Here is a 27,963-nt window from a genome sequence, read left to right on the forward strand (position 1 = left end):
GCTTCTTGGTTTGAGCTGTCAGTATTCCTGGTGAAAGTGAAACATCAGGAAATTCTTCAAAGCCATGGTTGTTCTGGTTTTTTCTTGCCCAGGAGACCACAGAGGGCTGGGTTGAACAAGCACTGTGCCAGCAGAAAGCTTGAGTTGTGTAATTTTTCTGTTGAAGTCTTGATAGAGTTACTACAGAAGCCCTTTAGTTTTGGGTGGTGTGCTGACTTAACAAGAGATTTATTCCAGCTCAGTGGTGTATTGATTTCATGCATATCCTGTTAGGTTTGTAATGCTGAGTCCAGAGCAAATCTGTCTTTTGGGTTGTGCCAAGTGGTTCTTTGGTCTCTCAGAGTTAATAGTAGATACAGCCTGTTTGTATTCAGAGACTCCTTTAGTGTCTGGGTTTCTCACGCTCATTCACATGCACTGAGCAAAAAAGTGTGGACAAACTTCCCTGGCATAATGCCAGAGGAGAATGGGGAAGACTCCAAACATACCAAGGGCTTTGCCAGGAAATATATCCAAATAACTTAAATAACGTCCCTAACCTCTCTGCTGTTTCACACTGCAGTGTTTAAAGACAGAACAATTTTAGGTTGTGAAGTTAACTTCTAAGTGTTGCACTTGTGAAAAAGAGTTTATTGAGACTAAATAGAATTGCACTTCTTAAATTGCAGTGGCTCACTGCTGTTTTGCTGAGTGTTTCCAGGTTTCTTCACATCTTCCTGCAGCCTGTTGTACTTCATGAAGTTTCTAGGCTCTCTCCCAAAGTATTAACAGCATTTCAGAAGTGTGCAAGTGAAAGTGTGCAAATTACACAGTTGAAAACTCATCATTAGGACTATCCTTTTGTAGTGTCTGAGGTGTAACCATTGTGAGACATCCTTGGGGTTCAAGAAGTGTTGTATGAACCAGAGAGGCATTATGGTTGCATTCAGTACCATGACAAATCCCTGATGAAACCCCAGCTGTTGCTCTGATAGCAGCCTGGTGGTTTGGAAAGGGGACCTGTGCTCAAGGGCTCTAGGATGTGAGGGATTGGATGTTAAGTGTGTATCACTCTGTTGTGACAGGCATTAATGTGATCAGGTGGTAACCAATCTAATTTATTTTAATGCATGTTAAATATCTTCCTTTGGGAGCCAAGATTCTGAGAACTTCTCTCTTTTCTTTTTCCCGTAGAAGGCCAGAAATGTTCACATTCGGACCCGATTGAGAGTTCTGATTCATATGGAGACCTCTCTGACACCAGTGACCTCAAGACTCCTGAGAAGCAGAGCACCAATGGGTCCTTCTCGTGTGACCTGGCAGTCAGCAAAAACAAAATGGAGATGGAAGGAGAGAAGAAGTACCCGTGCCCCGAATGCGGCAGCTTTTTCAGATCCAAGTCTTATCTGAACAAACACATACAGAAAGTGCACGTCAGGGCCCTTGGTGGCCCTCTGGGGGACCTGGGTCCTGCTCTAGGATCCCCCTTCTCACCCCAACAGAACATGTCTCTTCTGGAGTCCTTCGGGTTTCAGATCGTCCAGTCAGCATTTGCATCATCCCTTGTGGATCCAGAGGTCGACCAGCAACCAATGGGGCCAGAGGGGAAATGAGATCAGTTGGATCTTAAAGCAAAGCAGCAGTCTGGCTCTGATGATAAGATGCTGTGAATGAAAGAGGAAATAATGAAATTTGGTTCTATAGCTGAGAATTTTTTATTCATTTTAGCTTCCTTCTTTGTCTCATGCCCTACCCCACCTTTAAACCTTCACTGGGGAGAGGGAGAAAATGCTTCTTTAGCTGATAAATTACAGAAGATGGTGGCCTTGAATAGGAGATATGACCCAAAACAAATGGAGCTTTAGAGGCTGCTGGTGGTGTTTTCCTTGTGTTCTTTGAGAGTAATCAAGAGTTACCAGCACTGGTCTGAGATGAGACAGTCCTAGTGACCGAGGCACCCGGGGAGCTGCAGCTACAGGGAGCTGTGATTTTGTTCTCCCTCTATTCCCCTGCCCTGCCTAAACTCCCCCAGAAAAACAGTAAGTTTAAAAAACAGACCCATTATTGAATATAACGTTAAGTAAAATGCCCCATGGTTCCTAGCAGGTTACAATGCAGTTGTCCTTTTAAAACCAGAAACATTTAAAGAAGGTGAGAGAATTTGATCCCCTTCTGCCTTTGTGAGGCTGTGAGTGCTGCAGCAGGACTGAACTGCTGAGAAAAATCACCTTACAGAACAGGTTGTTTTTATTACTTTTGACCATTAAACTTGCTGTCAGGTTTTTAATTCTTTATTATTATTATTATTTTAGGACCTGTTGTAGTGAATTGCTACTGAAAAGCCAGTCTAAGGCGGTACACAGAGCACTCGTAAAGCAGCAGTCACATTAGGGTTAGTATGAGATTTTTTTTTTTAGATGTACTATAATTAATAACTTGGCTAGTTGGTTGTTTTAAGTCTATGAAAGAAATAGTTTTTATGAAAATAAAAAAAAGAAAAAAAAAAGGAAGGAAAAATACCATTACAGTCTGGTTGACTGGTGCTCATTTTTCATGTGGGGACCTAGGGGATGAACACGATCAGCTATCGGGTTAACACTATGTACCACTGACTTGTTTAGTGTGAATAAACCCAGGGGTTCACACAGTGATTTTGGTTTAATTGGATTGGACTCTATTAAAGAAGTTAGTATGTTACTTTGCATCCCCTTGTTTTGTCTGGTTTTTGAGCAGTTTGGCCACCTGTCCAAAAGGTGTGCAAATGAGAGCCAGTAATGAAATGTGAATCCCACTCTGCACTGTGCTGTATTCTCAGTGAGCTGGGCTTTTTGGCCAGTTGTGCTCTCCTGATCTGTCTCTAGTCAGGTTTGCAAAAGCCACTGTTACTCCTTTCTTTTCCAAATGAGGTGGGAATTGCAAACAGCATCTCTTTGAAAAAGAATTGATTACAAAATGCAAAGAAGCTGCACTCCAGGCTGTTGGACATTCCATTTAATCTGAAAATACCACTTGTGCAGAAATAATGTCCTTTCTTGACCCTCCCTTTCCTTCCATGTAACTAGTCATGGTTTTATGTACCAAACCCAGGTATAAATGTTGTTTAACACAGGGTTAGGAGTTAGGAATACTCTGAGTTTTAATTATGGTTCTGCTGTTGATGCTCAAAGTCACATAGAACAGTTTCCTGAATTTATTCCTTATTTTCATATCTGTGAAGAATATTCTCTACATCACAATTGTTGAGAGTTATTGAGCAAAGGTTTAAGTAGTGATTTGGTAAACTGCTTTGTGTATTGATTGTTTCTAAAAAGGCCATTCTGAGAGCCCATGTCCTGCCCCAAACATGCATCCCATGAAACAATGTCTGCCTCCATCATTAGTGCAGTGCTGGAGCAGGACAGACCTCTTGGACCAGGTTCTCATTTGCTGCAGGAGATCTGTGTGTGTAAACATGCACAAAGTGTTCTTGTGCCACTGCCTGCATTGCCCAGGTGCTTCTAACCCAAACCCTGCAGCTGATGCTTCACTGATATTCCAAATTTGGTTTTATGTTAGAATTAGAGAGGCCTTTGTAAGTACATGAATTTTGGAATTACATTCTAAATTCTACAGAGTTAGAAGGCCCAGATTCCCTCTTGTAAGAAGTTACTTTTTGTACTTGCTCTCCACTATTATAAATCAAGGATGAATAATCAATGGCTTTCTCTTTATAGCACCAGCACTTTCTAAATTGAGAGCATGTTGCAGTGGACTTGATGTTTTGCTATTAATCTGTGTTGGGAGACTGAAGGACATGTTCTTCTCCAGTCATCTCCTCCCAGAATCCTGCAATAGGTATGAGCCTCATTTAAAAGGAAAAACCAGTGAAACAAACAAACCCCACCACTAAAGCTTCATGGAATTGCTCTTGTACTGGTAAGATTAGTAGACAGGTAAAACCAGAATATTTTAGACAAGTGACAAAACATTGTAAAATACCTTACAAATCTAGTGCTGAGACAACCTTGTAAGCTCCTGAGCAAATCAGGAGAGAGCAGGCTTTCCAGTCAGCACAACAATTTGTTGGGATTAGCAAATGCAGCTGCAGTCATTGATTTACTAATAGCTCATAATTAATCCACAAGGGAAATTTCTGTTGAACTGAGGCTGTATGCTGAGAGACAGAAGTTTTTGTCCCCAGTGTTCCTACATGCACTCAAAGGTGCATTAATCATAAAATTCAACTCCAAAAGCTAAGTCCAGAGTATAGAATACTTTCATCCTACATTTATCTCTTCTGACTTTAGTGTAACAAGTGGGTTGAATTTTGGCTGTATCTATTAGAATTTAATTTTGAATACTACAGAATTTGACCTGGTGAAACAAAAGCCTTTATCTGAAAACCAAGCCTTCAAAAACACTGTGTATTCTGCTTGTCAAAGAAAATGCTTACTAAGTTGTCATGAATACATTGAATGAAAACTACTTACTTCTCAGTCTAGTGGACAGGGAAACAATTAGGCAGGAGGTTAACAATCCTGAAATGACAGTTCTAGATCATCCTGGTGTAAATGGGAGAGATTTGTACCAACACAGGAGGCTGCTGCAGGCCAGTGCCAGTAGGAAGTTGGGCAGATCTTTAGCTGTGCTGTGTTTTCAGTGCTTTTTGCTTCTTTGGGGGCATACTGTTCCATGCTGGACAGTAATTTAATCTACATGCAAATTCTCTCTATTCTGTACTTTGGGAAATGCCTGTTTCTTATAGAACATGAGACACATCCAAACAGAGAACTCAGCCTCACAAGTTCAGAGTTCAAAGGGAAGTATGTAACATGCCTTGTTGCCATTACATTTGATTTCTAATTGCTGTGTAGATGATAGTTCTGATTTGGGCCACCCTCCCTTCCTTGCCTTCCCCTTTGCATGGACTGCAAGCCAATGTTTGAGTTGGTGCACATGTCAAGAATGAAAGTTCAGTTCATGCAAATTTAAATCATCAGACTTGTAGTATTTGTTTGTATTATAGGAGTCCCCTAACCTCTCATCTGAGGCTCAAGCCTTGTGTATTAGGTATGATGAAAACATCTTCAGTCATTCATAATCTGAATATTAAAGACAAGAAAGGAATAAATGCTTATAAGAGAATGAGTGAAAGATTAAGGACTAAAAACCACTTGCATGCATGCTTAAGTGTTGTCTTAAATGGGAGGGCACAAACTTCTCAGGCTTTTGTTGCCTGAATTTATAAATGTTAATCCAGAACAAATGTAAGGTAAAGCAATTTAATGTGAATTTATCCCCTACTCAGTTAAATTAGGTGACGTGACCTTGCATTTGTCATGTCTTAAATGTGTGCAAACAGTGTGGCTCACCTGACACGTGGCAGTGTGCATGGGAGCTCCCAATCCTAAGTGATTTGCCCATGATGATATGGGAAATTGATGGCAGAACCAGAAATTGAACACAGATTTTTCCTTCTCTCAATCCAGTGCCTTAATTATAGTAGGGCAAAGTATTATATGTTGGGGGGATGGGGTTTTTTTTGGTTTTTAAAGCCTAGAACTATTAAGATGGTGTGGAGTTGGTCTTCCTACCAATCTTTTGAATAATTGTAAATGCCCAGTCACAATTTTAGACCTGTTTGAGTGCCAGTGACTTAGGGAATATTTGTTATTTCCCATGTATTCCCTGAAATTATTGTTCCTCCCTCAACTGCTGGCAGCAGTAAGGAATGACTTGAATAGAAGAGCTGTGTAACTGAATGTCTATAACTCAACTAATTGAATTGCTAGTATGAAAGCTAACCTAGATTTTGTAGGCTCTGTTGTAACTTTAGTGTCTTGTTTTTCACTAAATCTTTGTTCCTAGAATTCAGTATCTAAACTTACGTCTTGAGTCGGGAGTGGGGTACCACTTTCAGCTTTAATTTTTTTTAAGGTGCTTGCTTGAGGAAGTAGATGCCAAAGTAAATTTCAAAGGAACTCCAGACTTCAGTGTTGGAAGAATGAATGGAGAGCAAGAGTTCTCCTTGGGTTTCATGAGAGATAAATGGACAAAGTAAAAAACAGCCACCAAAATTCTAAGTAGTGAAACAGGAAAGGTTCTTCTTTACCACCCACAAAAATAATAAAATATTTTCAATTGTCACCATGGCATAAAGTCTGAGAGCAAGTGCCAAACAACACAATGTGCTGGCTTGTTCAGCATTATGGTTATACCTAAACAGCTTTGTCAATACTCAAATGTAAAGTAAGCCAGCTTAGTACTGCTCCCCTTTTTCTTGGGCACAATACCTGAATTTTATTTGAACAGAGCAGAAGCTCACAGTGAATTTCTGAGCTTAGGGTCTCAATTCTACCCTGAGAGACAAAACAAATGAGCAAGGAGGGGGGAAAAAATAAACCCACAAGGAAAACTTGAAAACAAATTCTGGAATGCTCCAGTGTCTCTTGAAAGAGCCACGTTTTTTAATCCTGAACATCCTTTTCAAAACAAGATCCTTCAGCTGTTGTGAATGAGCCCTTGGGAACTGATTTGGCTTCCAGCCCAATGTGCTGCAGCTCCCTGGCCCTGTGAGAAGGCAGCATGTTCCAGAGGATCCACAGGGAGGGGCAGGCAGTGCTGCTGGGCTGCAGCCACAGGTACCAGCACTGCAAAGTGTTCTGTGCCTGCTGCTTTCATCCTCATCCTCACCCTCCTCACATCCTGTGCACCCTGCTTGGATGTGTGCAGCTCTGCAAAGAGCTGTTGGCTGTAAAACAAACAGGAGCTATTTGGCTAAGAACTGAAAAGAGAAAGCAGCACTGTAAAAGAGTGCTGTGCCATAACTGCAGTGATGCAGCCCTGGCTGTGAGGGGTTGTGGTGATGGTTGCATTGGTTATGGCACATAGTGAAAAACCACAGCTGTGCACTCTGTGGTGGCAGGCACTGATGGCCTGTTTGCCAAGAATTAACTCTCTGTGTCATCTCTAGCCTCTTCCTGTCTGTGTTCCTGTCTGTGAGATGAGATGATGATAACCTTTGGGTGAGAACGTGCCAATATTTAATTGATGTGCCATATTGTGCTGCACAATTGTGTTGCTGAACTCTGTCACAAATGTTTGGCCTCACTGACTTCAGATGTAATGCAAAGTTAAACAAACATTTGGCCACATTTTTCCTGAAAGGTGTGATATTTAAATTTATTTAAAGACTGCCTGGCACTGTTGATCTGCTCTCAGGGTTTATGTGAACGAAGCTTTTCCTGGGTGGCCTCCATACTGGTACTGCAATTTTGGAGACCTGGAAGTGCTCTGAGCCAGGATATGCTGAAGGAGGGAGGTAATTGGAGTCTCAGTGATGCTCCAGTGACTCCCTCCCAGCTCCTGTGTTCCATGTGGACCATGGAGTCACTTCATGCAGCCACTGGCAGCCATAAATGCTCTTGAGCATCCTGCAGTCACATAGTGACCTTGGGTAAGTGATTTTATAATAAATCAATCTCATGCTTGCTAATACCTTTTTGGCTGCTGTGTCTACAAACTGGTGCCTTCTCCAGGCAAATTTTACATGCCCTCTGCAAAGTTGTCAGACTGACTGCTGGCTCTTGAGGAATCAACCAAGCCTTGCTCTTGGGCTCAGAATTTTTCTTCGGTACTGTTGTAATCTGAAAGTTTGCTGTAATTAATGCAAATACCAGAGTAAGAGAGAAAATAAAAGGCTGTTCTTAGATGTCTTGTAGAGTGAACAACTGAAACATGAGTGTGGGATGAGCCAGGAAAACTGGTATTTTTCCCTGGCTGCACGCCATATGGAAGAGACAGTGCCTTGGAAGGGAAGGAGCAGAGAAGTTTGCCATTGGCTCTGATGAATCCCAATCCTGCTTCTACTGAAGGTGCTGGGAATCCTCCCATTGTCTTCAGTGGAGCAAGAAAGGTTCTTAGGTGAGGATGGATGACTCTTTCCCTACTTGAATGAAGTCTCTTGCCTATTTATGGGCCTGCTTCTATTGAAACCGAGCCTGTTTTAGCCTTTTTGGGTTCTTAGGGACCTGTTTGTATAAAGCAACTTACCTACCTATCTTTTTTTTTTCTATTGTGTGTATTTTTTGTATGTTCTGTTGGAAGGTGAAGCCTCTGTAGAAGGGGATACAAAACCTGATTTTTAAATAGTAATAAACCAAAAGAGAATTAAACTCTGCAGGCTGCATGCATTCATTTCCTGGAGATGGAGAGAACATGAGTGCACAGAGATGGCCTGGACTTCTCATATCTCAAAATCTTTCCCTTTTCAGAGACAATTCTGCCTTTGCACATTTCCACAGCTCTGTGTGAGAATTCATGGTGTGGTGGGCAGGTTGCAAAACTGTGTATCAGGATTGCCTTATTTTGACTAGGCAATCCTTTCTCTGGCACTGTGTGGTGAGGTTTCTCATTTCAGCATAAGTGGATGGAGTAACAAATATCTGTGAAATTTGGTATTGTCCTCACTGAATGGCAGTGAAATAAAACTGAAGTCATATTAATAGAGTTTTGCTTCTGGCCTGCCTACCTCAGGTGCTGAAGTCAAATGCAGAGTGTTTTAACTCCACACTCTTATATACACTAAAGAAATAAGTGCAAGTGTTAAGTCAAACTTTCTTAAACCTTTGTTTCTTCCTGGCTTTTTACCTCCTCATGGTGTTACCAGACGGAGCCTAAACTTTCTAAAAGAATGGCAAACTCAAGACAAAATAACAACAGATGTTTGCCCTGTTCTGTAAACATCCTTAAAGTAACAGTGTCTTTGCTTTTGCAAATGGATGTAAAAAAGCCCACGTGCCTATGTCAGTCATGAAAAAGGCTATCTCTGCATGCTTGTGGCATGTGTGTGACACAGAGAAAACACAGATTTGCTTTCTTCAACAGGAAAGAGAGGGCAACTTCCCAAAATAAACAACTCCTCCCACAGCCTTCAGACAAACACCTGTGGAGTCTTTCACAGTACCTGTGGTTTTATCTGCTTTCAGGTCAGCTAAGAAACAGAATCCAGAGTTGTGAGCTCTGCACTGTAAATGTCCCTGAATCCTGCACTTTATGAGGAAGCAGCAGTAGCTCCACTGCAAGGTTTGGTCTCTGCTTCTCTGCTCACACTGAATTACAGACCCATTACCAAATGAGTCTCTGCTCTGCCCTCATGCTGATGACTCCAGTCCTGGTCCCAAAGTCCTAGAGGGAAGCAAATACGTGTTTGGACTTTTTATGTGTTCAAGTTTATAACCTTACAGCCTTTCTGATGGCTTGGGATAGAGGTCACATGAGTGGTGGTGCTATTTAGAGTAGGAGTTTTGCATATTTAAGTGCAACTTTAACCTCATGTTTTTCACAATGAAGTCTAACTATTACTGTGGTAATATTCCATTATTATTGAGGTTTAAACAGCAGAGTTTTGGGCTTTCACTGTGAAATTGGCTTCCATAGTGAGTGAAAGATTGGTAGAATATTTAATAATCCCACCCAATTCACTGGAGGTTAATTTGAACAGATATCAGAACAGAAATCTTTATTCCTTTTGACTTAAATCTCCAGATGTTTTGATGCTACACTTTCACATTTCTCATGTGCAAATAATAAACAATTATTTTTAGGTAGGCATTTTCTAACAAGAATAAAATGGGTTATCAGACTGCTCAGCTTTGCCAGGTGCTGCTGGGCACAACTGTGGTTTGAGATGTAAGAAAGTTACAAAAGTACATTTATACCTTAAAAAACAACCAAGCAACAAATTCTCCTATTTCAATGAAGTCCTGCATTAATGCTTATTTGTACTTTCATCTAAGTCAGTGCTACCTATGTAGAACTTGAGAACATCTCCTGCATATCTGTCTCCAGGATTCCTTCCCCTGCAGAACCATTTCATAAGGTAGGTATTGGATGTCTGAAGCTTCCAAAGTGCTTTGCAGACATATAATCATTTCTGCCTCTGTGACATAAGTAATGCTAATATGGGGAACCAAGGCAGAAGCTTGCCTAAGGTCAGGCAAAGATCATTCAAAAATTGAGAGTAAAGCTTCTGCTCTTGGCTCAGACTTGTGTGTTCTCTGAGTAGATCGCAGTATCTTTCAAAATAGCTTCCCTTCCTCCACCGTTAGAAATGTGTGCTCTGGCTTTTGTCAGTAGCAGCCTGCATCTGCAGCAAAAAAACAAACAACCAACCCAACAAAAACCAGTGCAGCTGGAGACTGAAACATCTTTAGACAGCTGTACCCAATTCCTGACAAGATTGCTGTGGTTTGGTGGTGTCCTGCTATGAGACACACCCACTGGATAGCAGGTAAAGCACTCTGTGATCAGATACCGAGGTTGGAATGCTGCAGCCAGGGAAGGAGCTGAGGGATGATCTATGGGGACCTTGGCTGCAGTGGGCCAGTGTGAACACAGCTCTCTGTCAGCACTTCAAAACTGAGAAAACTGGAAAGGCACTGGGCAGTTCTTGTCCAAAAGGGACACAAAAAATTATGCCATTAAGACGAGTCAGTGTGTGAAATTTCTTAAGTCGCTGATTGCCGAGAGTATTTAGAGATAATCTCTTAATGCTTCTCCCCAGTAAACAATAGGACCCAGACTGCCCTCCCGAGGCCTCTGGCCTTTTATTACAGCCCACACAAAAACTCATCTGAGAAAGCACTCGGAGTTAGTGGAGCAAAGTGTGAACCAGTCTGAACCAGTTCAAATATCGCATATGGTTGTTTTGCTTCTGCAGACTTCCTTGTCAGTCCTTGGAGGCTGTGGCTGGCATTTACTTTGCAATAGCTCGCGCTGTCAGACTGAAGGGGGAGGAGAAAGGAGGAGAAAGCCTCTCCCTCTCCCCGAGCATGTCAGCAGCGCCGTGCAACAGTGCCAGCAGACACTCCTGTCGCTCCACAGCTACTCCTCTGTAGTCACTGCCTCTGTCTTGATTTTTGGTTATACTCGGCTCACTTTCATAAAGTCAATATCTGATCCTTTTGTCACAGCCCTGATGTTCTTTTATTACATTCAAATTATATCTAGCTTAGAAATGCAACACATTTGTTTCCAATTCCTGCATCATTGTTTACAGAAGGCTTTTGGAAGGTGAGATCCAGAGTTGTTTTCATGATCAAGAGAGAGGCAGCAAAGAAATGAAACCCCTGCTTTTGTTGGAGTTGCAAGTGCTCAAGCACTTAATAGTGTTTAGTAACATTTGATGCTTGCAGCTTTTAAGCTTAAGCACAAACTGCTCTAATATTCTGTTCATGGTGAAGTCTCAGAATTGTACTCGTTATTCTAAACATTTCCATTTATGAAAGAAGCAGAAAATTGAGGAAAAGGAGTTTTGGGGAAAACTGGAACAATTATTTTGATTATCTAGGAATAAGAAAGGGGAGGTGATGGGAGCATGACGTGTGTCCTGTCACAAGGAGGGCAATGGTCAACTTTTTCCATTTTAAGTAATCCATGTTAATTTGGCTAGGAAAGATTACTCAGATTAGAAAACTCATTTTGTTTACTCCCCTCAGTGTCTTATTTAGTAAGGTTAAGTAATAAAGCATGTTAGTTCTTGCCCAGGAGGTTAGATGAACTTCTGCCTGGCAAGATCAGAACACACTTGGCTGTGGCCAGAGAAGGAGGGTGGGTTTGATGGCTCCTTGCAGAGTCATTTCAGAGCTGTAGATCTGGGGCTGCCTCCCTTGGCACAGAGTGCTGTGCTGTTGGATTCCTTTTTTTGGTTTTTTTTTTTGTTGTTTTTTGGGTTTTTTTAATCTCAAAACACTTTGAATTTTTCCACAGATGAAAATGTAGAACAAATAAACAAGAAAGAGCAGCTGACAGACAGGAGAGAGAGAAAGCAGACATTGTTCATTCTGGAACCTGTATAAAGAAAGGTACCAGCTCACAGCTGAAACTGGTTCACACTGAGTTTAGAGAAGATGTTTAATGTCCCTCATTCCTAAAAATAGTGTGTATTTTCTCCTGTAAAACGTGGGGATGTGTTGTGATATATGTATGTGTATATACCAACAGACATCTAAGTGTAAACTATACACTTAGATGCAGAGCTGTTAACTTATTATAGTTTGGGTAGTTTAAAATCAAGTTCTAGAAAATAATGTCATGTTTAATCTCTAAAAGTGTAGCAAGAAGAGCAAACCCATTCCTAAGCAGTGGAAAGAGCAATTGAGTCTGCCTCTGACAGCTGCCACCTGGCATCCTATTAAACTTAACTCTGTGAAACTGCCAGGCATAAATCTTCCCTCATCCTGGAGAAAGCTAGAGATGAAAGAAAAAATTATGCTTAGAAGTCAGTTGTGGAAAAGTCTTTGATCTTTACCATTACTGTGAAGATTTTTGCATTTCTTCCAGATTCCCCATTGTCCTTCTGTGGACTAGAAACTCAAATTGTTTGCTGGAACTTGGCTGCCTGTGAGGAGAAGTGCAAATTTATCTTGTTACATAGTAGGAGAGAGAACTAGGAAGGCCTGAGATTTGTTTCCACAGAGATTACTGCAGTTCTTGCATCAGTATGTACAGAAGGAGGTGCTCTCTGTGCTAGGTGGCATGGAGGCATTAGTTAGTCTCATGAAATGAGCAAAAGGACATTAATTGTGCAGGCTGGCAGTCCATCTGCAAAGTTTTGGACAGGCAGTGCCTCTGGATGCATGTGTGGCCCTGCAGTTTCTGCTGAATGGAATTTGTCTCATAAAATCTGATGAAAAGCTATTACAAACAGGCAGCTTGATTGAATAGCCCTTATTAAAAATTCCTGCTGACTCCAGTTAGCCTTCCCTTTAGAGAGAGTAACTGGAGAACATCAGGAATGCAGTAGCAGGGTGTCTGTGCAGAAAATGAGCATAATTGCACAAAGGCTGCATCTTAGCTGGTGATGTCAGTCAGGACTGGCACATGCAGTTGGTTTTTGGTTTCCTGTTTTGATTTTTTTTGCACCCATATTTTTTTTTTAAATCTGACATTACTAAACTAAATTTTCTGTAGTGGTGAATCGTGTTGTTAAAGCTTGAGTCACACAAATGTGTGCTAAGACCTGTGGTTTCATACTTGGTGGTAGTGCTGCTTAATTGACCTGTTTCCTCATTATCCATCTATCATGCTGGTACATCTCTGGTTTTGTGCTCCATTGTGGACTGGATGCAGCAGGTGACCTGGCTGTAAAGGGCTTAAAACATTCATGACCTGGTGAAAAAGGGGCAAAAGTTGGGTTGGATCAGAACCTTGGGCAGGTTTGTTACACAATAACCTGTACTAGCCTGACAGAGAGCACTGTCAGGATGGAAACATCTGGGAGTGGAAGGGAAAGACCACTGCTGCAGGCAGCACTGCCTTGAAAAGTGATTTATCCAACACTGGAGCAGCTTCCTGGCATAGAAGTACTTCTTATGTGTTCAGTGGTTTCCATGTGATTTCAAAGAACTTTAAAAGAAGGGAACTTCCCTGTCCTATTCTAAGAAGGAAGGTTTGATTGTACCTCATGTAACAAAAAGGAAGAGAAAGTGCAAAGAAGCGAGGCAGGCAGGTTGGCCAAGGTCAGGAAGAACTCTGTGGGAAAGCCAGAAATAGCACCTTGTGCTGCAGGCCTGTGCCTTGGCTACAAACCCATCAGTTGGCCCAGGCTGCCTCTGCAAGCTCATTGTTGAACAGGACCAGCTATGCAGTGGCTTGTTTTTCACTGGTGTAAAACAGAAACAGTGCTGAGGACTCCAGATGCCATGTACAGGCACTGGGGCTGCACTGTCTGAGTCCCTTGGCATGTTCAGAAACAGAAGTATCTATTGTGAGCCGTGTGAAATGTCTGCAGAGAGGCTTTATCACAGTGGCTGCATGCCTGCAGTAGTACGACTCTAAACCATCTTCATGCTGTTTACCTTGGTTTTTCCTGTAAGCAGGCACAGCTTTTAGAGTAAGCCCATGGAGTCAATGAAAAGTAATGGATTGGCAGAGGCGAGGATGTAAAAACCCCTTTAAGGTGGAGTTGCACAGCCTCCGTGGCAGTGTGTAGCCCCTACAGCTAAGGGAACCCAAAGGGAGAATAAGGGCAGCAGGATTTAGTCCTTCATGATAAGTCTCTAGGGGAGAGAACGGTTTTAGGTCTCCGAAGATACACACTTTTCCTGCCACAGGCAGTTGTTCAAGCGCAGTTCCGTGTGGAAAGTCTCCTCTTCTGGTCTAAGACTTTTCCTGCGACTGTAAGAGACAAGCCCAGAGACGCGGAGTTCCCCTCGAGCCAAACCAGCCCCACGGCACCGCGCACCCATCGGGGCGAGGGACCCTGTGCGGCAGCAGCTTCGCTCTGCCCCGAGCCCTGCCCCGAGCCCGAGCCCTGCCCCGCGGCAGCCGCCCCTTCCCCTGCTGGGGGCGGGCGGCGGCAGCGGCAGCGTTAGGACCCGGCGGCGGCTGCGGGGCGGGGGGGTAAGCGCAGCCCGGCGGTTGTTTACGGGGAGGGAGCGCCGGGGCAGGTCTCGCCGAGCGGAGCCGAGCCGAGCCGAGCTGAGCTGCGCGGCCGGGCTGCCGGCGGCTCCTCGCCCTCCGCGCCGAGGATGCTGCCCGGGGGTCCGCGGTGGGCGCTGCTGCTGCTGCTGGGCTCGCTGCTGCTGCTGGGGGCCGTCCGCGGCGCCGAGGGTGAGTGAGTGAGTGGCGGCCCGGCTTTGTGGGGGACAAAGGCCGCTCTGGGGAGGGGGAACACCCCCGTGGGGAAAGCCGGGGCCGTGCTGGGAGCTGCCCGGAGCGGCGGGCGCTGCTCGGGCCGCCCGCAAGGCTCGGCTCGTCTCTCCGCAGAATGCGTCCGCGGTAACGGCGAGTCCTACCGCGGCAGCCGGCGAGTGGCCTCCGGCGGCGCCCCGTGCCTCAACTGGCGGATGGTGCGGAACGGTACCGGCGCCGCGCTCCCGGCAGGTGGGTCCGGGGCCGGGAGGGGCTCTCGGGGGAGCGGGGGGTGCCGCGGCCGCGCTGACGGCCCGCTGCTCCCTAGCGCTCGATGAGGACCACAACAGCTGCAGGAACCCGGACGGCGACACCGCGCCCTGGTGCTACATCCAAGGCGCTACCGGGATCCCCGAGCGGCGATCCTGCGACATCGCCCAGTGCTCAGGTAAGAGCGGCCGCCGCCGGTCCCTGTCTCTCCCTGCCCTCTCTGGCCTGCCCCCTACCGCCGGGGCTCGGTTTGTCACCAGGGTGGGGTCCCCCGGCGCACAAACAACCCCGGGCTACGCCAGCACGTCCCTCGGAAACACCGCGTACCCAGAGCTCCCTCCAGCCCCCGCCTGTGCGTGCACATCTGCCTCCCAGTTATGCCGTGCTCCGCCCCTCTGGCTTTGCCATTAGTGCCAGAAGAGGCCTGTGAAAAGCCCCCGCTCCCCATAATTCGCTTATCACTGTAGCGCTCTCCAGCTGTGTTGCAAAAGGCTGAGGTCTGGACATCCAGGAGCTGCCGAGGTGTGGGTAGACTGCTGCTGTAGGGCATGTTATGGCTGACTAAAGAGGCTTCCTGCTGTTAAAGAATTGCCAGTGGGAATTTGAGCACAGGGTGCACGGCAAGAATGTGAAAAAAATGGGAACTAGAAGGGAGGACAGTAAGAAATGGAAACACTGGGTTCCTCCTGGATAGTCACAGTGAGAAACAGTTTGCCAAAAGAACTGTAGCTGAAGCCTGTTTTGGGGAGAGGAGGTGTCAGTGTTGACTGACATCAGAGCAACCACTGGGGGTTTTTTGAACTGTTTACTATTTTCTGAGCCCTGCAAGATTTACTCACACCACTGTCCCTTGAGACTGCTATCCTTGCATGTAAATACTTTTCCCACGCACATATACCCTCCCCTTTTTTTCACTTTGCTTTTTTTTGCCTGCTTTTCCCTAAAGGTGAAGCAAAAAAATGTTCTGCTGCCAAGATCCTTCCTCAAAACACTCTTGCAGCTTTAGGATCAGAAGAGTTACCTGGCATTTCAGCCATTTGCAGGTTTAATAGGTTTCATATTTTTGTGTCTCAGAGCGGGCACCATTTCATGGTTCAACAGTTCACTTTAGTTCAGTTGCCCTGGCTGACCCTACTTGAAGTTACTGTGCAGGACCCCTGATTTCCTGTCTCTGACTCTCTTCTGTACTTCCATTTCACACTGCACTGAGGACTCAAAATGGCTGCAGATAGAAAATCCACAGGGAGTTATTGCCTGCTGGGGGGGGGAGATGCAGATGGAGTGATTTTTCAGGTGTGGATGCATACTGTGAATAGCATTTCCAAAAAGTAAGGGGGATTGTGTAGAAAAGGTAGTAGATACCTACTTTACACTGTCACAGCTTTTACAGTGCTGCAGCTTCCAGTTCAACTATGTCATGAAAGAAGGAGCTACCTTGAAAATCTTTCAATGCTGTTGATGAAAAAGAGCATTGATAAAAAACAGAGCTGGGAAGGAACCTGTATCCTTGGGTGCCATTTCTGGGCCTTGACTGAGGAAGGAATTGTCCTTAGTCAGTGGCTGTGCTGCCTGCTCTGACTTAGCCTGTCCAGTGGTGTCCCAGACTATCAGTTTGGTACACACTGCAAGGAGGGACCAGGGGAAAATATCTCCAGGTTGTTTTCACACCACCTGGAGTCTCCTGTCAGACTTTCCTGTGTCAGGAAGATTGAGGCAGAAGAGGGATAAATAGGCTCCTGGGAGATTTGGGATGGAGATTCTCATAATCTTGTTCAGCATGATTGAAGCTGCAGCCTGTATATCGATCTATACACTAAATGAAGTCATTGTGCATCCTCTGGACTCATGCCCTGAACCTGGGTTTCAATCTGCTCTCTGATTTCTTTCATCTGTGGTGGTGCCTTGGACTCTTAGTTAAATAGGTTCATGTCAGAGGAAAGTGGGGGGAAGAATAGATTTCTTGTCTGCTTTAGTAGGATTTCTGTCAACAACTTAAGGGGGGACAAGTGTTTTCCAGTGTTTTTCAGTGTGCTTTGAAGGCAGTTCAGTGATGCCAATCTAGAGCTGTCCCACTCTCAAGACACATGTTGTTTTGAAGTAGTCATAAGTGCTTGATATGTTGTATATATATTTTTTTTTTTTACTTTTTTCTCCTCTCAACAGATGCTGCAGCTAGCACAACCCCAGTCCCCACAGCAGAAGTTGGTGCTTCCCAGGAGGAAGAGCAGGTGTTTGAACCAGCTGATACTTTGCCCTCCCGCAGCGAGGCAGCCGCGGTGCAGCCCGTCATTGGTATCAGTCAGAGAGTGCAGATGAACTCCAGAGAAAAGAAGGACTTAGGGACCCTAGGTACAAACCCAGGATTGTTTGATGGATCCATTCCTGTAATTGTGGCAGGACAGACCTGTTTTGAGGCTCTGAAAGCAGCGTTATAGCTGGATTTGCCACCTCTTAATTTTGGCTCTTTTTTTTTTTTCTCTTTTCACAGGTTATGTGCTGGGGCTGATCATGATGGTGATAATCATTGCCATTGGGGCTGGCATTGTCGTGGGGTACATCTATAAGAGGTGAGTGGCTGTTCTTTGTTCAAAAGCTGGTGTATATAGAGCAGGAATGTCTGAGCACCTGCACACCCAACCAAATGGGACAGAAGCATGTTTGATTATGGCATATTAAGCAAGTTTGTCACACTGAGGAAAGAACTACTGAAGAGTTAACTCTGTTCTTCTCCATTCCCCCATTATTGTGATGTTCTATCTCACTTGAAGTTTCAAATTGCCCTCTTTAATATTTGGGTTTTTGTGTGTGCATGTGCACCTTGATGTGGCTTTTTCAGATGTACTCAGGAGCAGGATTTTGTGAGAACTGGAAAGAGAGATCCCAGGTGCCCTCACAGGAAGTTTGTTTTGCTCAGAAAAAGAACAATTCTTCTAGCAGGCCACCTGTTCCCCTGATTTCTCTAATCTACCTTTAGAAGAAAAACAATGGGCAGGTTTTTTTTGCTACTCATGCATTGTATCCTATGAAGCTGACTGTCAGGTAGCACTTTTTTTTTTGGTCCAAGTTCATTTTAGCAAAGTTCCTCTATACTTTAAGGTCAGTTTTGATTTTGACTTCAGTTACTTTTTTTTCAGTCACTTCACTGTGTGGGACAGAAATGTTTCTGTAGCTCAGCAGTGTTTGAGGTAGTGGCAGTAGCAAGCTTAGTTGTAAGAGAGAGGGCAGGATTAACAAATAGCAGTGATTGTCACTGCAGCAAGCAAAGGCCCAGGCTCCCTCCTCTGGGAGGGTTTGTTCTATGTTTTGGCTGTTTGACAACAGTCTGACACAACCAAGCAGAAGGAGCCCTTTCCCAAGCTGGGACATGTCCTTATGTAAGTGTTTATAATAAATGCTGACAGAAAAAAAGCAGAGGGAGGAGTGTTACATAAGGGGCAAAACACAGAGTGCCGCTTGTCGAGGAATCTGATTTGAGGTGTCACTTCAGAGAATGCTGCCTTGTGTGCTGGCAGGAATGGCAGCCACTGCTGCACGTTTGTAGGCAGCTTTGAAAAGCAGCCAGAATGCCAACAGGAAACCCCAGCAGCTCTGCCTGCCTGAGATCACGAGCCTCAGGAGGAGCAAGTGGTGCCTGTCCCACCTCTCTCCCATCCTCCGTGGGAGGAAGCAATAGACCAGTGCTGGGCTTTGGCCAAAGGCAGCTTTGCTTCTCCAGTCAGAGAGAGCATCACAGCAGGGATCTTCTGCAGGTTTACTGTCTCCTTCCTTGCCTTGATCTCAGAATTGCATGTGCAAGCTGGCAGGTTTGTGTGGTAGGTGTGGTGAGAAACCTTTAATGTGTTTAGTAGTTTTTGGTATACATAGCTCTTCTGGAGACAACATGCTATTAATGCCAAATCCATTTTTAAAGCAAGGCAGTTCTTCCACAGCACAAATTACAGAGGTGTTCCTTCACTTAGCAACAGGCTGGAGACTGAGGTAGGTTTGAGGAGCTGGTTGTGGCATTAAGCTGTTAGAGCTGCAGTGGCAGAAGGCAGGGCCAGCTCTGAAGTCAGCTTTAATACTTTCTGGACAGCTTAATTTGCTGCAACAAAAGGCAGAAGCTGTCATCACCTCCAGTATTTGTTCCAGATGAAGCAGGTTACAGAAGCTCTTTTCCACAGCAGTGGCCTCTGCACTGTCTCACTCCTCCCCTGGGCCTGCACCAGGCAGTGCTGTGGGACTGGAAAGGATAAGGAAACATATGGCAGCTCTGTGGTTTGAAGGAGGGGCTTGGCTGTACAGTCATTTATCAGCAGCAATGTCAGTGAATAAGCCAGTTTGAGGGAGGGACAGACTTCATTTGGCTGCTTGTTTTTCAGAGATGCTCAGCTGTGGTCCTCTGCTTACAGTAGGGAATATTTCTGACCCTTTGTATGCAGCTGAAACCACTTAAATCTTAAAAGAGCACAGTCCCTTCTTCTCTACTCCATCAGCTCTACTGAGACTCTCCCTCCAAGCAGCAGCACTCACCCCACGTGTATATTTTGGTTTTTGTTGTAATGCAGGGGGAAGGACCTGAAGGAGAAGCACGAGCAGAAGGTTTATGAGCGGGAGATGCAGCGCATCACGCTGCCCCTGTCGGCGTTCAGCAACCCCGCGTGCGAGCTGGTGGATGAGAACACCATCGTGGTGCAGCCCAGCCAGACGCCCGTGGAGGACCCCCGGGATGGCAGCGGCCCCCTCATGGGCCAGGCAGGGACTCCTGGGGCCTGAGCAGCTCAGGCAGGAGCGCTACAGGCTGAGCAAAGCCTCCAGCTTCCCACTGTGAGTGCAGGGGGTGCGTGTGTTCATTTCTGTTTTGTTTTCTTTTTGATGAACGCCGGACGAAGGTGATGCAGAGGAACAGAGCAATGGGCAATTCATCATCTGCTTGAGGGGCACCGTTCAGTGCGTGACCAGCTGGGGACTGGTGTGGTGGACCCTGCTGCTTCTTCCCACCTGTCTCCATGGTGTGCCAAGGAGCTGGGGGGGGATGATGGGCCAGGCTTAACTGGCCACAGATCCTGTAGCCTGGAGTGTGGTCGTGGCTTCCTCTTTCTATGTTCTTTTCCTATTTAATGGTGTGCACTGTTAGTTAAGTTTCAGCCTGGAACCTCAGGAGAGAACAGTACTGCAGGGACTGAGGGGAGCTTCATGTCAGATTTAGCTAGATAATTACACTGATAATAGTTCCTGCCTTTTTGCTTTAGTGGCTGACAGCTGGAATCACTGTCCAGAATCCTGCTACTGGATCAGGTTTTTTTCCAAGGAAGAGCTTGTTTAAGGGATGTCTTTGGCCAGAAGCAGAATGTTTAGACCCAGTGCTCTCCTCAAGCTCTTAACAAATCCAGGTCTTCCAGGGCTGAGGCCACTTCTCCATTCCCCTGTGGTGCTACATGCACAGCCACAGTTGTAGGTATCCAGGGGGTCTGTCTGTGCCTCCTGCTCACTTACACAGATCAGTAAAGCAAGGGTGAGTGGTAGATAGTTGTGGAGTGAAGAAAACAAACTGCCCTTCAGTTACTTACAGCAGGTTAAACACTGAGGATAGAGAACATCCTCTTCTGAACTCCCTAGGCTTCCTACAGAGCCAGTGCTGGACAGAGTGGCCAAGCTGTGGAGGTCACCCTGATCACAGTGCAGCAGCTCTGGCTCTAGGGGCAGAACAGGGCAGCTGTTTTGTAAGATACTGAAGTTCTGGTGTGGCTCCTGGCCCAGCCTCTGTCACACACTCAGCTTGTGCAGCAAGACTACTTACTTACAGAGCCTGGTCCTATTAGAGAGGTTTTGTAACAACTTTTATTAGCATTTCAGGGGTTTTGGAAGGGATGGTTGCTGCAGTGTCTCCCTCATGGCACCAAGGCAAGGCCAGTTCAGGGAAACATCTGTCCCCGCTTCAGGGGATTCAAGCCATTCAAGTGAGTTTTCCAGCCATCTGCTTTAGAGCTGTGGGCCTAACAGGGAGCAGCACTTGGCAGCAGGGGTTTTAGTGTTAATGTTTGATTCAGAAAAGGGAAATATTTTATTTTTAAATGCCTTTGAATACCATTTCTTTGTAAAATGTTTTAAATACCTCATTATGAGAAGGGGCAGACTGTGCTACCTTATATTAAAGCTTAAAAGAAGAATGCTCTGTAGACCTATGTGGACTGTGGCTCATCTGTGCATTCCTCCTGCCAGAGCAGCATCCTTTGCAGTGTTTCAGACTTTGAACTGAGGAGAAAGGAAGGTGTCACTTCAGTTTGCCAGGCCCAAAAGTAAATCCCTACAAGCAGTGCCTGCATGCAGCAGCACTGACAAGGGGCATGAAGCTTGCCTCCCTGCTCCAGCAGCTCCTCTTGGACTGGGACACTGTTCCTGAAAAGCAGCTGTGGGTGACTCAGCAGGCTGGCCCATGGGAACAGACTCTTGCTTACAGCCCCTTCCTGCACTGACCTGGCTCAGTTCTGCTTTGGTGCTGCTCAGCAGCAGCTCCATCCCTTGAGAAGTGCAATGGAGACAGAGCACAGCAGGTTACAGAGGGACTAACAGAGCCAGCCAGCATTTTTGTTCAGTTGTTGTCTAAACAAAAATCCCCTGAACCACATATTTCAGAATAAGATGTTTCCAAGAACAGGTTGCATTTTTATCCCTGGATTAGAAAAGGAAAATGGAGAGGCTCCTTGATCTGCTGACTCCTGTCCACCCTTGAAACCAACCAAGGACTGAACAGAACTTGTTCCCTTTCCCTCGCTCCAGGTAAATAGTCCTGCAGAGGACTGCACTGTGATTCTGCAGTTCTGTGAATGTGGCACAGTCCACAGGCTCAGAAAAGGCTGTTCTGGATGGTCAGAATCTGGGCAGGTTTGGTGTTGCCATTTTGTGACTACAATAGAAACCCGAGAAAGTGACGGCTTCCGGCTTTATTGAACACAGAGACCACAAAATCAGCATACAGTTACTGCTCTTTAATTTAGTTAGAACGTGGAGCTGTGCAAATCACAGTTCATAAACCCCACCCACACATCACCCAGGACTCTCCCTTCAGGGGTTCCCCTCACAAACCAGCCTGGGAGGGGGAATGAAAGGGCAAATCCTATTAACAATCCTGGATCCACTGGACCCAGTTTAGAGAGGCTCCTGCCTGACTCTCAGCACAGGGAGGCCCTAGTGTTTCTAAAACACCACTACACAGACTAAAAACACCCCCCTTGCATACCTGATGTCAGGTGATGGCTGGTCCCATGTTATTGTACATAATACTTTAAACTCATGGGTAGGGGAGGAAACCAAAGTAACAGCAAAGACTAACACCCATTCCCCACCATTCAATGCTGAAGGGAGGAGGAGGGGAAAAGGAGCACACTAAAATCCAGTTAAACCATGATGTTTGTGAGACTTAGAGCAGAACTTGATTCAGCTTTTTGTTCAGTTCTGCCAACCACGTGAGCTACTGCAGCAGTAGCTTCCTTCCTTCCTTCTCCCACCAAGGGAGGAAGAAGAGAAGTACTGGAAGAAAATACAGCCCTACCCACCTCCCAATGACTCCAAGCCCTTTTCCCCCACCCCAGAGCAGGGAATGACCCTGAGGAAAATTTCTGTTTGGAGAATCAGCTCAGGTGCTGCAGCAGCAGCTGCACGAAGGACCTTCAAAGGAGCAACTTGGACAATCTGCAGGAAAGGATGAGGTAGTGGCAACTGAATTATTAGTTCTCCAGCTGCCACTCCAGGGAGGATGGGACATTCTGCAGCACTTTTCTATTCATGACGAGTCCATCCTTTAATTAACCTTGGGCAAGTCCCCTTTTGCCATTGTCCATGCCCAAGGTCTGAGCCACTTCAAACATTTGGCTTTCTGACAAGCACCTTCTGGCGCCATTCCTGTCACCTCACATCCACAGGCCAAGAGCTCAAGCACCCAGGAATGTCCACACCCAGTGCCTAGTGCAGAACTACACATTCAGGTTCAAATACTTTCACCTAGGTTAAGGTTTTGGGCAGGCAAACTCACTGCAGGCGCAGGGTCTGAAAATGCTCCAGTGGCTCATTTACTGCCTGCCTCATCTGCCATCAGGAGGGGCAAGCAGAGCTCAGTCTTAGTGTTTCTAGGCAGTCTTAGTGTTTCTAGGCAGGCTTTTGGAGGTATTCAGAGACACAGAAGGAATAAAAGCCCACAAAACCAAAACAAGAATTCAGATGTGCTTCCCCAGAGACACGGTATTTCAGGAGAGCTGCCCGATTCCTGGGGCTTTTTACTCCTTCCTCTGCTGCGTGTCAGAGGCCAAAATCTCAGTGGGTTGTTCTGGGAAACACATGCAAATACATACATGTGCTGTCCTGGTGAGACATGTCGCTGGATGTCCAATTTCCCCAGCTTTCTGGGCAGGGCAGTCAGTGGAAGAAGCTGTTCCAGAAGTTGGTCCTTACCCAGGAGAGTCTCCTATAGCAATTCCCTCCCTGGCACACAGGCCAGGGTGGCTTCACAGCTTGCAGCCAAGTTCTAAGGCACCACAGTAAAGAAGCCTGAAAAGGCTAGAGAAATATTCTCAAGCCAGAAAAATAGTGTTCAGCGGCTTTCCTAGGTGCAGCTGGCAGGAAACAATCCTTTTTGCTTCTGAAACGTGCCAGGAATCCACAGTGAATCAGGATATCCAGGAGGAGGGAAGCTGGGTGGGGAGAGAGAGGCAGTGCAACAGATGCACAGCGTGGTGCCCCGTTAATGCCCTGGAAGTGGCTGAAGTGCATCTCCCTCCTGCTGCTCAGCCCAGCTCCAGTGAAGTGGTGCAGGCAGCAGGAGCAGCCTAGGTTGTGTTTTCAGGTAGCTTGTCACGGGTCAGTCCATACTGCACACTCACATTGTGGTCCAGCTCCTCCAGCTCAGATGGAAGGGGGATGGCAAGTTCTCCCAGGTACAGAGAGAGAGCTTCAAAGGAATCTTCCAGCTTGGAAAAAGGGGGCCTAGAAGCAGCAGTGAGAAAACATGAGTAGGAAAGTGGAAGCAGAACAGCATCTGGAAAGGCTGAGCTATTTATCCATCCAGGTCCCTGTATCATGTACAGAGTGATGAACAGGGCCAGGATTTCCTCCCCATTCAGCTTCCAAGACTGCAAAGCCCTCATCTGTCTGGGCTACCCATTTTTATAGCCAGTCAGTGACCAGGGAGGTCTGGCTCTTTGGAACCTACAGCAACACTGTTCTGAAGCTACAAATTTCATAACTGAAATCAAATGAAGTATCTACCTTACTGTCAAAGTCTGCCCCTGCTCTTTGTAGCTGAGAAATCCTGAACAATCATTCCTTCTTAATCTGTCTTGGAATTGTGTCAGACATCTCCACCATACAGCAGTCTCTCTCCCAAACTGTGGACTCTGAAGCCTCTCACTCATGGAAGCCTTTGAGCATTCCCATAGATGGCTGGAGCTGCCCTCTGTGCAGAGCAGTCCTTCCACTATGGGAACACAGACACGTCCTGCAGCTTCCAAAGAGTCCTCCAGACCCCAAACCTACCTGCTCTCTGGTTCCAGTCTGCAGCAAATAGCAGCCAGAGGGAAAAAGGCTGGAGGACAATCAGCAGGAACAAACTTCTCCCAGAACAGCTTGACATTAAGGCCAAAATCCAGTGTGCGTGGGAGACAGTCTGGGTCAGCATAAACCTGGCCTATGATCTAGAGAAAGTGAGAGAAGCACTTAGGTACTGCAATAGATCAGGCAGGGGCTCTTTCAGAGTATTATGGTGGAAATGAAACAACAGAAAACTGTTCTTCCTTCCAATGGAGCCATGAGCACGTGGCACTATGTACAGACAAACTTCACTGGAAACTTTCAAGACCTGGTGATGTGTCCACAGCTGTGGAAGAAGTCCCAGATGCCTTCTCCTCCTGCCCAGGGTCTCTGCCAGAAGACACAGCATGATGTGCCCCTCTCAGGGAGCTCCACAGTGTCTTGCAGCTGGGGATGATGCAGCCCCTCCTGATTGCAGGTAATCAAGGCAACCTGCACCACCAGAACCATCTTACCATGCCATCAGCAAAGCCCCTCAGTACAGGGCCTGTCCTGAACAATGCTGGGAAGTCAACAGCAGCTCCAATTCTGAATTGTTCTGCCAGTGACAGATTCAACCCCCACCACAGCCAGAGGGCTGGGACAGACAAGACAGACAAACAACAACAACTGACACCCAGGAGGCTGCAGGAAAAGGAGAGCCAGTAAAGAGCTGGGTGGACAGGGAGCCCTGCCCCAGCGCTCACCACCTCCAGCACAAGTGTAGAGGGAAGGAGCCCACAGCAGAGAGCTGTGGGGGCATCTGGACTCAGAAGGTCAACAGAAACTTTCACGTGGACAGAGTATTAAGTTTAAAGCCTCACTGGGTATCATAGAAGGGCTGTTATTTATAACCACCCAGGCTTTTCTATGCCAGTAACTCAGCATGACAGCTACATCCTGGAACTAGACAGAAACACCCATTATGTATTTTGGCAGGTTTATGTCCCTATCTGTTTGAGTGTTTAATTTTAGGGGATTTTTTTTAGCATAATTTTGGCGACAAGGAGAATGTTCATATGCTACTACCCTTTTATTTGTCTTTTTTTCTAGATGAAACAATTGTTTTAATCCCACATGCAGATTTTTCAAGTTCCTAACTCTGTAACTCACAGCCACAACATTCTCTGAGAGGAGGGCCCAGTGTAAACAGAGCTCCAGATGAGGCCACAAAGATTTATGCACAGGCATTTTCTTTGTCTCCTTCACCCAAACACTGAAAATGAAACTGTGCTGGCATCCCCTGGTGTTCCTGCAACTGCTGTGTTACACATAACACCCTGCCTTTCATCTGTATTTCCACTGTCATACCTTTTAAACTGAAAATACCTTGCAGCTTTCAAGTGCTGCTTTTTGTTCTGCAGATAGAAAAGCCTGATATAGCAGTCAGACTCTGCATTGGCTCAGAAATAAACTAAGCCAACAGACTTCAGGGTGCAAGCTTCATTAATCGACCTGCAAAGAGGTTTTTGTTTCCACTCCTTTGAAGTGAAGTGCTATCCCCAGTGGAAGCCCTGAATTTGCTGAGATTATGCAGCTGATTGTTCTTTTAATGAGACAGAAAAAGAAAAAAGCATCACAGTTCTAGGGAATACATCTACTTCCAAACTGATAGCAGGCTCAGTCAGAACTTGATGACTTTTTTACAGCTTCTCTCAGTCCAGGAAGAAACTGGGACCAGCAAACTACAAGACAGTTATCTTCTTTGAGGAAACAGAGCCTTGTTTTCCCAGTCTAATTCACCAATAATGTGCTGTTAGGTCACAGGCTGCACACTCAGATGCAGAGATCTGGGTGACTCCGTGTGTACACAGAGATGGGGACATTAAAGATACCATTTAATGTCCTTGTCTTACCTCACAGAGAACAATCCCAAATGAAAAAATGTCCACCATCTCATCGTAGCTCTGTCCTGTGGGAAACATGAGACATTCAGCTCTGTAAAGAGAGAGTCACCCAGCCAGCTATTTCAGGAGCTGCCAGTACCAAGCTTAACTAAGGCTATTCCCTGGAGAGCCCTAAAACAGGATTCAAAGCAAGGCTTAAACCTGAGCAGGGTCAGTCACCCCACGATCTGTATATACCAGCTGCATTATACTGCCATTACAGATGTTAACCCTACTTCTCTCTTGTACTGGGGAATTACAGGACAACACTCTATCAGATCTGAGCAAAAGCTAAGAATAACTATGGAAAGCTCCTGCCCATTTTCATTGATTGCTGTTCTTGTGGATCTCTACAGAGCATGGAGCCAGTGCTCAGCTTCCCCAGCAGCCAGCGAGTCCCTGCTGCAGTGACTGCAGAGATAATAAATTACACACCAGCAGCACTTTGATCCTGGGAGAGCTGGCAGGCTCCAGCACGCCATGCTCTGCTTACAGACACACCCCTCCCAAGGCAGGAGCTGCTAAGCAGCCTTGCTTTCAGAGCTGATGTCAGACTATGCTTTTGCTGTTCTCTTGACAAATGCCAGGATGAGACAAACTCTGAGAAGCAGCCTCAGACTTCTTTAGGGCTGGAGGCCTTGAGGAAAGGCAAACAGAACAGCATACAAGAAGGCAACATAGAAAACTGAGCTGGGGGAGAGGAGCCCAGTCTTCCCTTCCCCAGCAGACTGTGCTGGACAGTGCTGATATCCCAGCCAGCCAAACTGTCCAACCTGGTCAGAGAGACCTGCTCTTTAGGAGGAAATTGTATCCACTGTATTTCACCTTCACCTCAACTCCTGCAGGGGCAGCTTTTCCTCTAAGGATCACAGCTCAACCTTAATGCAACTGAGGGCTGCATGTCAAATCCCAGATTTCCCTGCACTTGGACAACTCCCACCTGAATTCTGAGGCTTCAGCAAACCTGGCAGCACATGGCCTCTCCCTAGATCTGTGTAACAGCATAAACCTCATCCCAGAATGTAATGATTCCCTGTTTCAAGGGGCAGTTCCAAAGCACGAGGCTATAACAGAAATTGATCTTCGGTTCAGTTTTATCTCAGGCCTCTTTTGTCTTTCCTTTTATTTGGATTGCAGCAAGTTTACTTCTGTTGCCCTCCTGAAGAATCCTGCTGTCAAGCCAGAAACAGAACCTGGGCTGGTACAAAGGCTCACCAGGGCAGGCACTGCAGGACTGCAGCTGTGACCTCTGTGTGTATAGCAAAGCTTCCACATCAGCAGGTCTAAAACCACGGGCTCTAAAAGGTTTGGGTGCTACTGGGGCACAGAAGCTTCCAGTAATCCTGTCATCTCTGTATCTTGTCACAGGCTGTCTCCTTGCCTGCTCCCCGTGCTGGACTCTTACCATTGAGCATCTCTGGGGCCATCCAGTAGGGGTTCCCCACCACGGTGTAGCGCTTTTTCCTGTCGCTCTTGCGCAGCGTCCGCTTCTTGGCTGACGGCTTCTCCAGGGTCGGCTTCTTCCTCTCCTCCACGATCAGCCGGGACAGACCGAAGTCAGCCACCACCACTGTCTTATCCTGCACAGGGGGTTCAGTACAGGCCACTGATCACTCCCAGCCCCTTTCAGGAGCAGAGAGGCTGCAATTCCTGTTCACTACCAGCTATAGTCTAA

At 46.1% G+C, this 27,963-nt stretch overlaps 3 protein-coding genes across 6 annotated transcripts in view; 2 read left to right on the plus strand and 1 right to left on the minus strand.

Moving 5' to 3' along the window:
* Window positions 1-27,963, plus strand: part of PATZ1 (POZ/BTB and AT hook containing zinc finger 1) — a 115,053-nt gene that overhangs the window by 15,726 nt on the left and 71,364 nt on the right. For 3 of the 4 annotated variants that reach the window (XM_054288612.1, XM_054288609.1, XM_054288610.1), the window contains one exon: window positions 1,174-4,797. In XM_054288612.1, coding sequence (XP_054144587.1) covers window positions 1,174-1,592 — 419 coding nt within the window. In that variant the 3' untranslated portion in view covers window positions 1,593-4,797. Of the gene's footprint in view, window positions 1-1,173; window positions 4,798-27,963 lie in introns of those variants that run through there. The other variant, XM_054288611.1, reaches the window with a different exon arrangement.
* Window positions 14,477-21,017, plus strand: PIK3IP1 (phosphoinositide-3-kinase interacting protein 1). The gene is made up of 6 exons (XM_054288617.1): window positions 14,477-14,571; window positions 14,728-14,844; window positions 14,921-15,040; window positions 17,026-17,211; window positions 17,351-17,429; window positions 19,410-21,017. Exons 1-6 carry the CDS (start codon window positions 14,490-14,492, stop codon window positions 19,615-19,617), a joined length of 792 nt encoding a protein of 263 aa, XP_054144592.1. The 5' UTR covers window positions 14,477-14,489; the 3' UTR covers window positions 19,618-21,017.
* The window catches only part of LIMK2 (LIM domain kinase 2), a 30,640-nt gene continuing 24,507 nt past the window's right edge, over window positions 21,831-27,963 (minus strand). The window contains exons 13-16 of the mRNA XM_054288613.1: window positions 27,694-27,868; window positions 26,259-26,314; window positions 24,370-24,527; window positions 21,831-23,820 (exon numbers count right to left, since the gene is read on the minus strand). Coding sequence (XP_054144588.1) covers window positions 23,664-23,820; window positions 24,370-24,527; window positions 26,259-26,314; window positions 27,694-27,868 — 546 coding nt within the window. The 3' untranslated portion in view covers window positions 21,831-23,663. The remainder of the gene's footprint in view (window positions 23,821-24,369; window positions 24,528-26,258; window positions 26,315-27,693; window positions 27,869-27,963) is intronic.

Source organism: Melozone crissalis, unplaced genomic scaffold, assembly GCF_028551555.1.
Source record: "Melozone crissalis strain CALT ecotype California unplaced genomic scaffold, PUWL_Pcris_2 ptg000063l_1, whole genome shotgun sequence".
Taxonomy (NCBI): domain Eukaryota; kingdom Metazoa; phylum Chordata; class Aves; order Passeriformes; family Passerellidae; genus Melozone; species Melozone crissalis.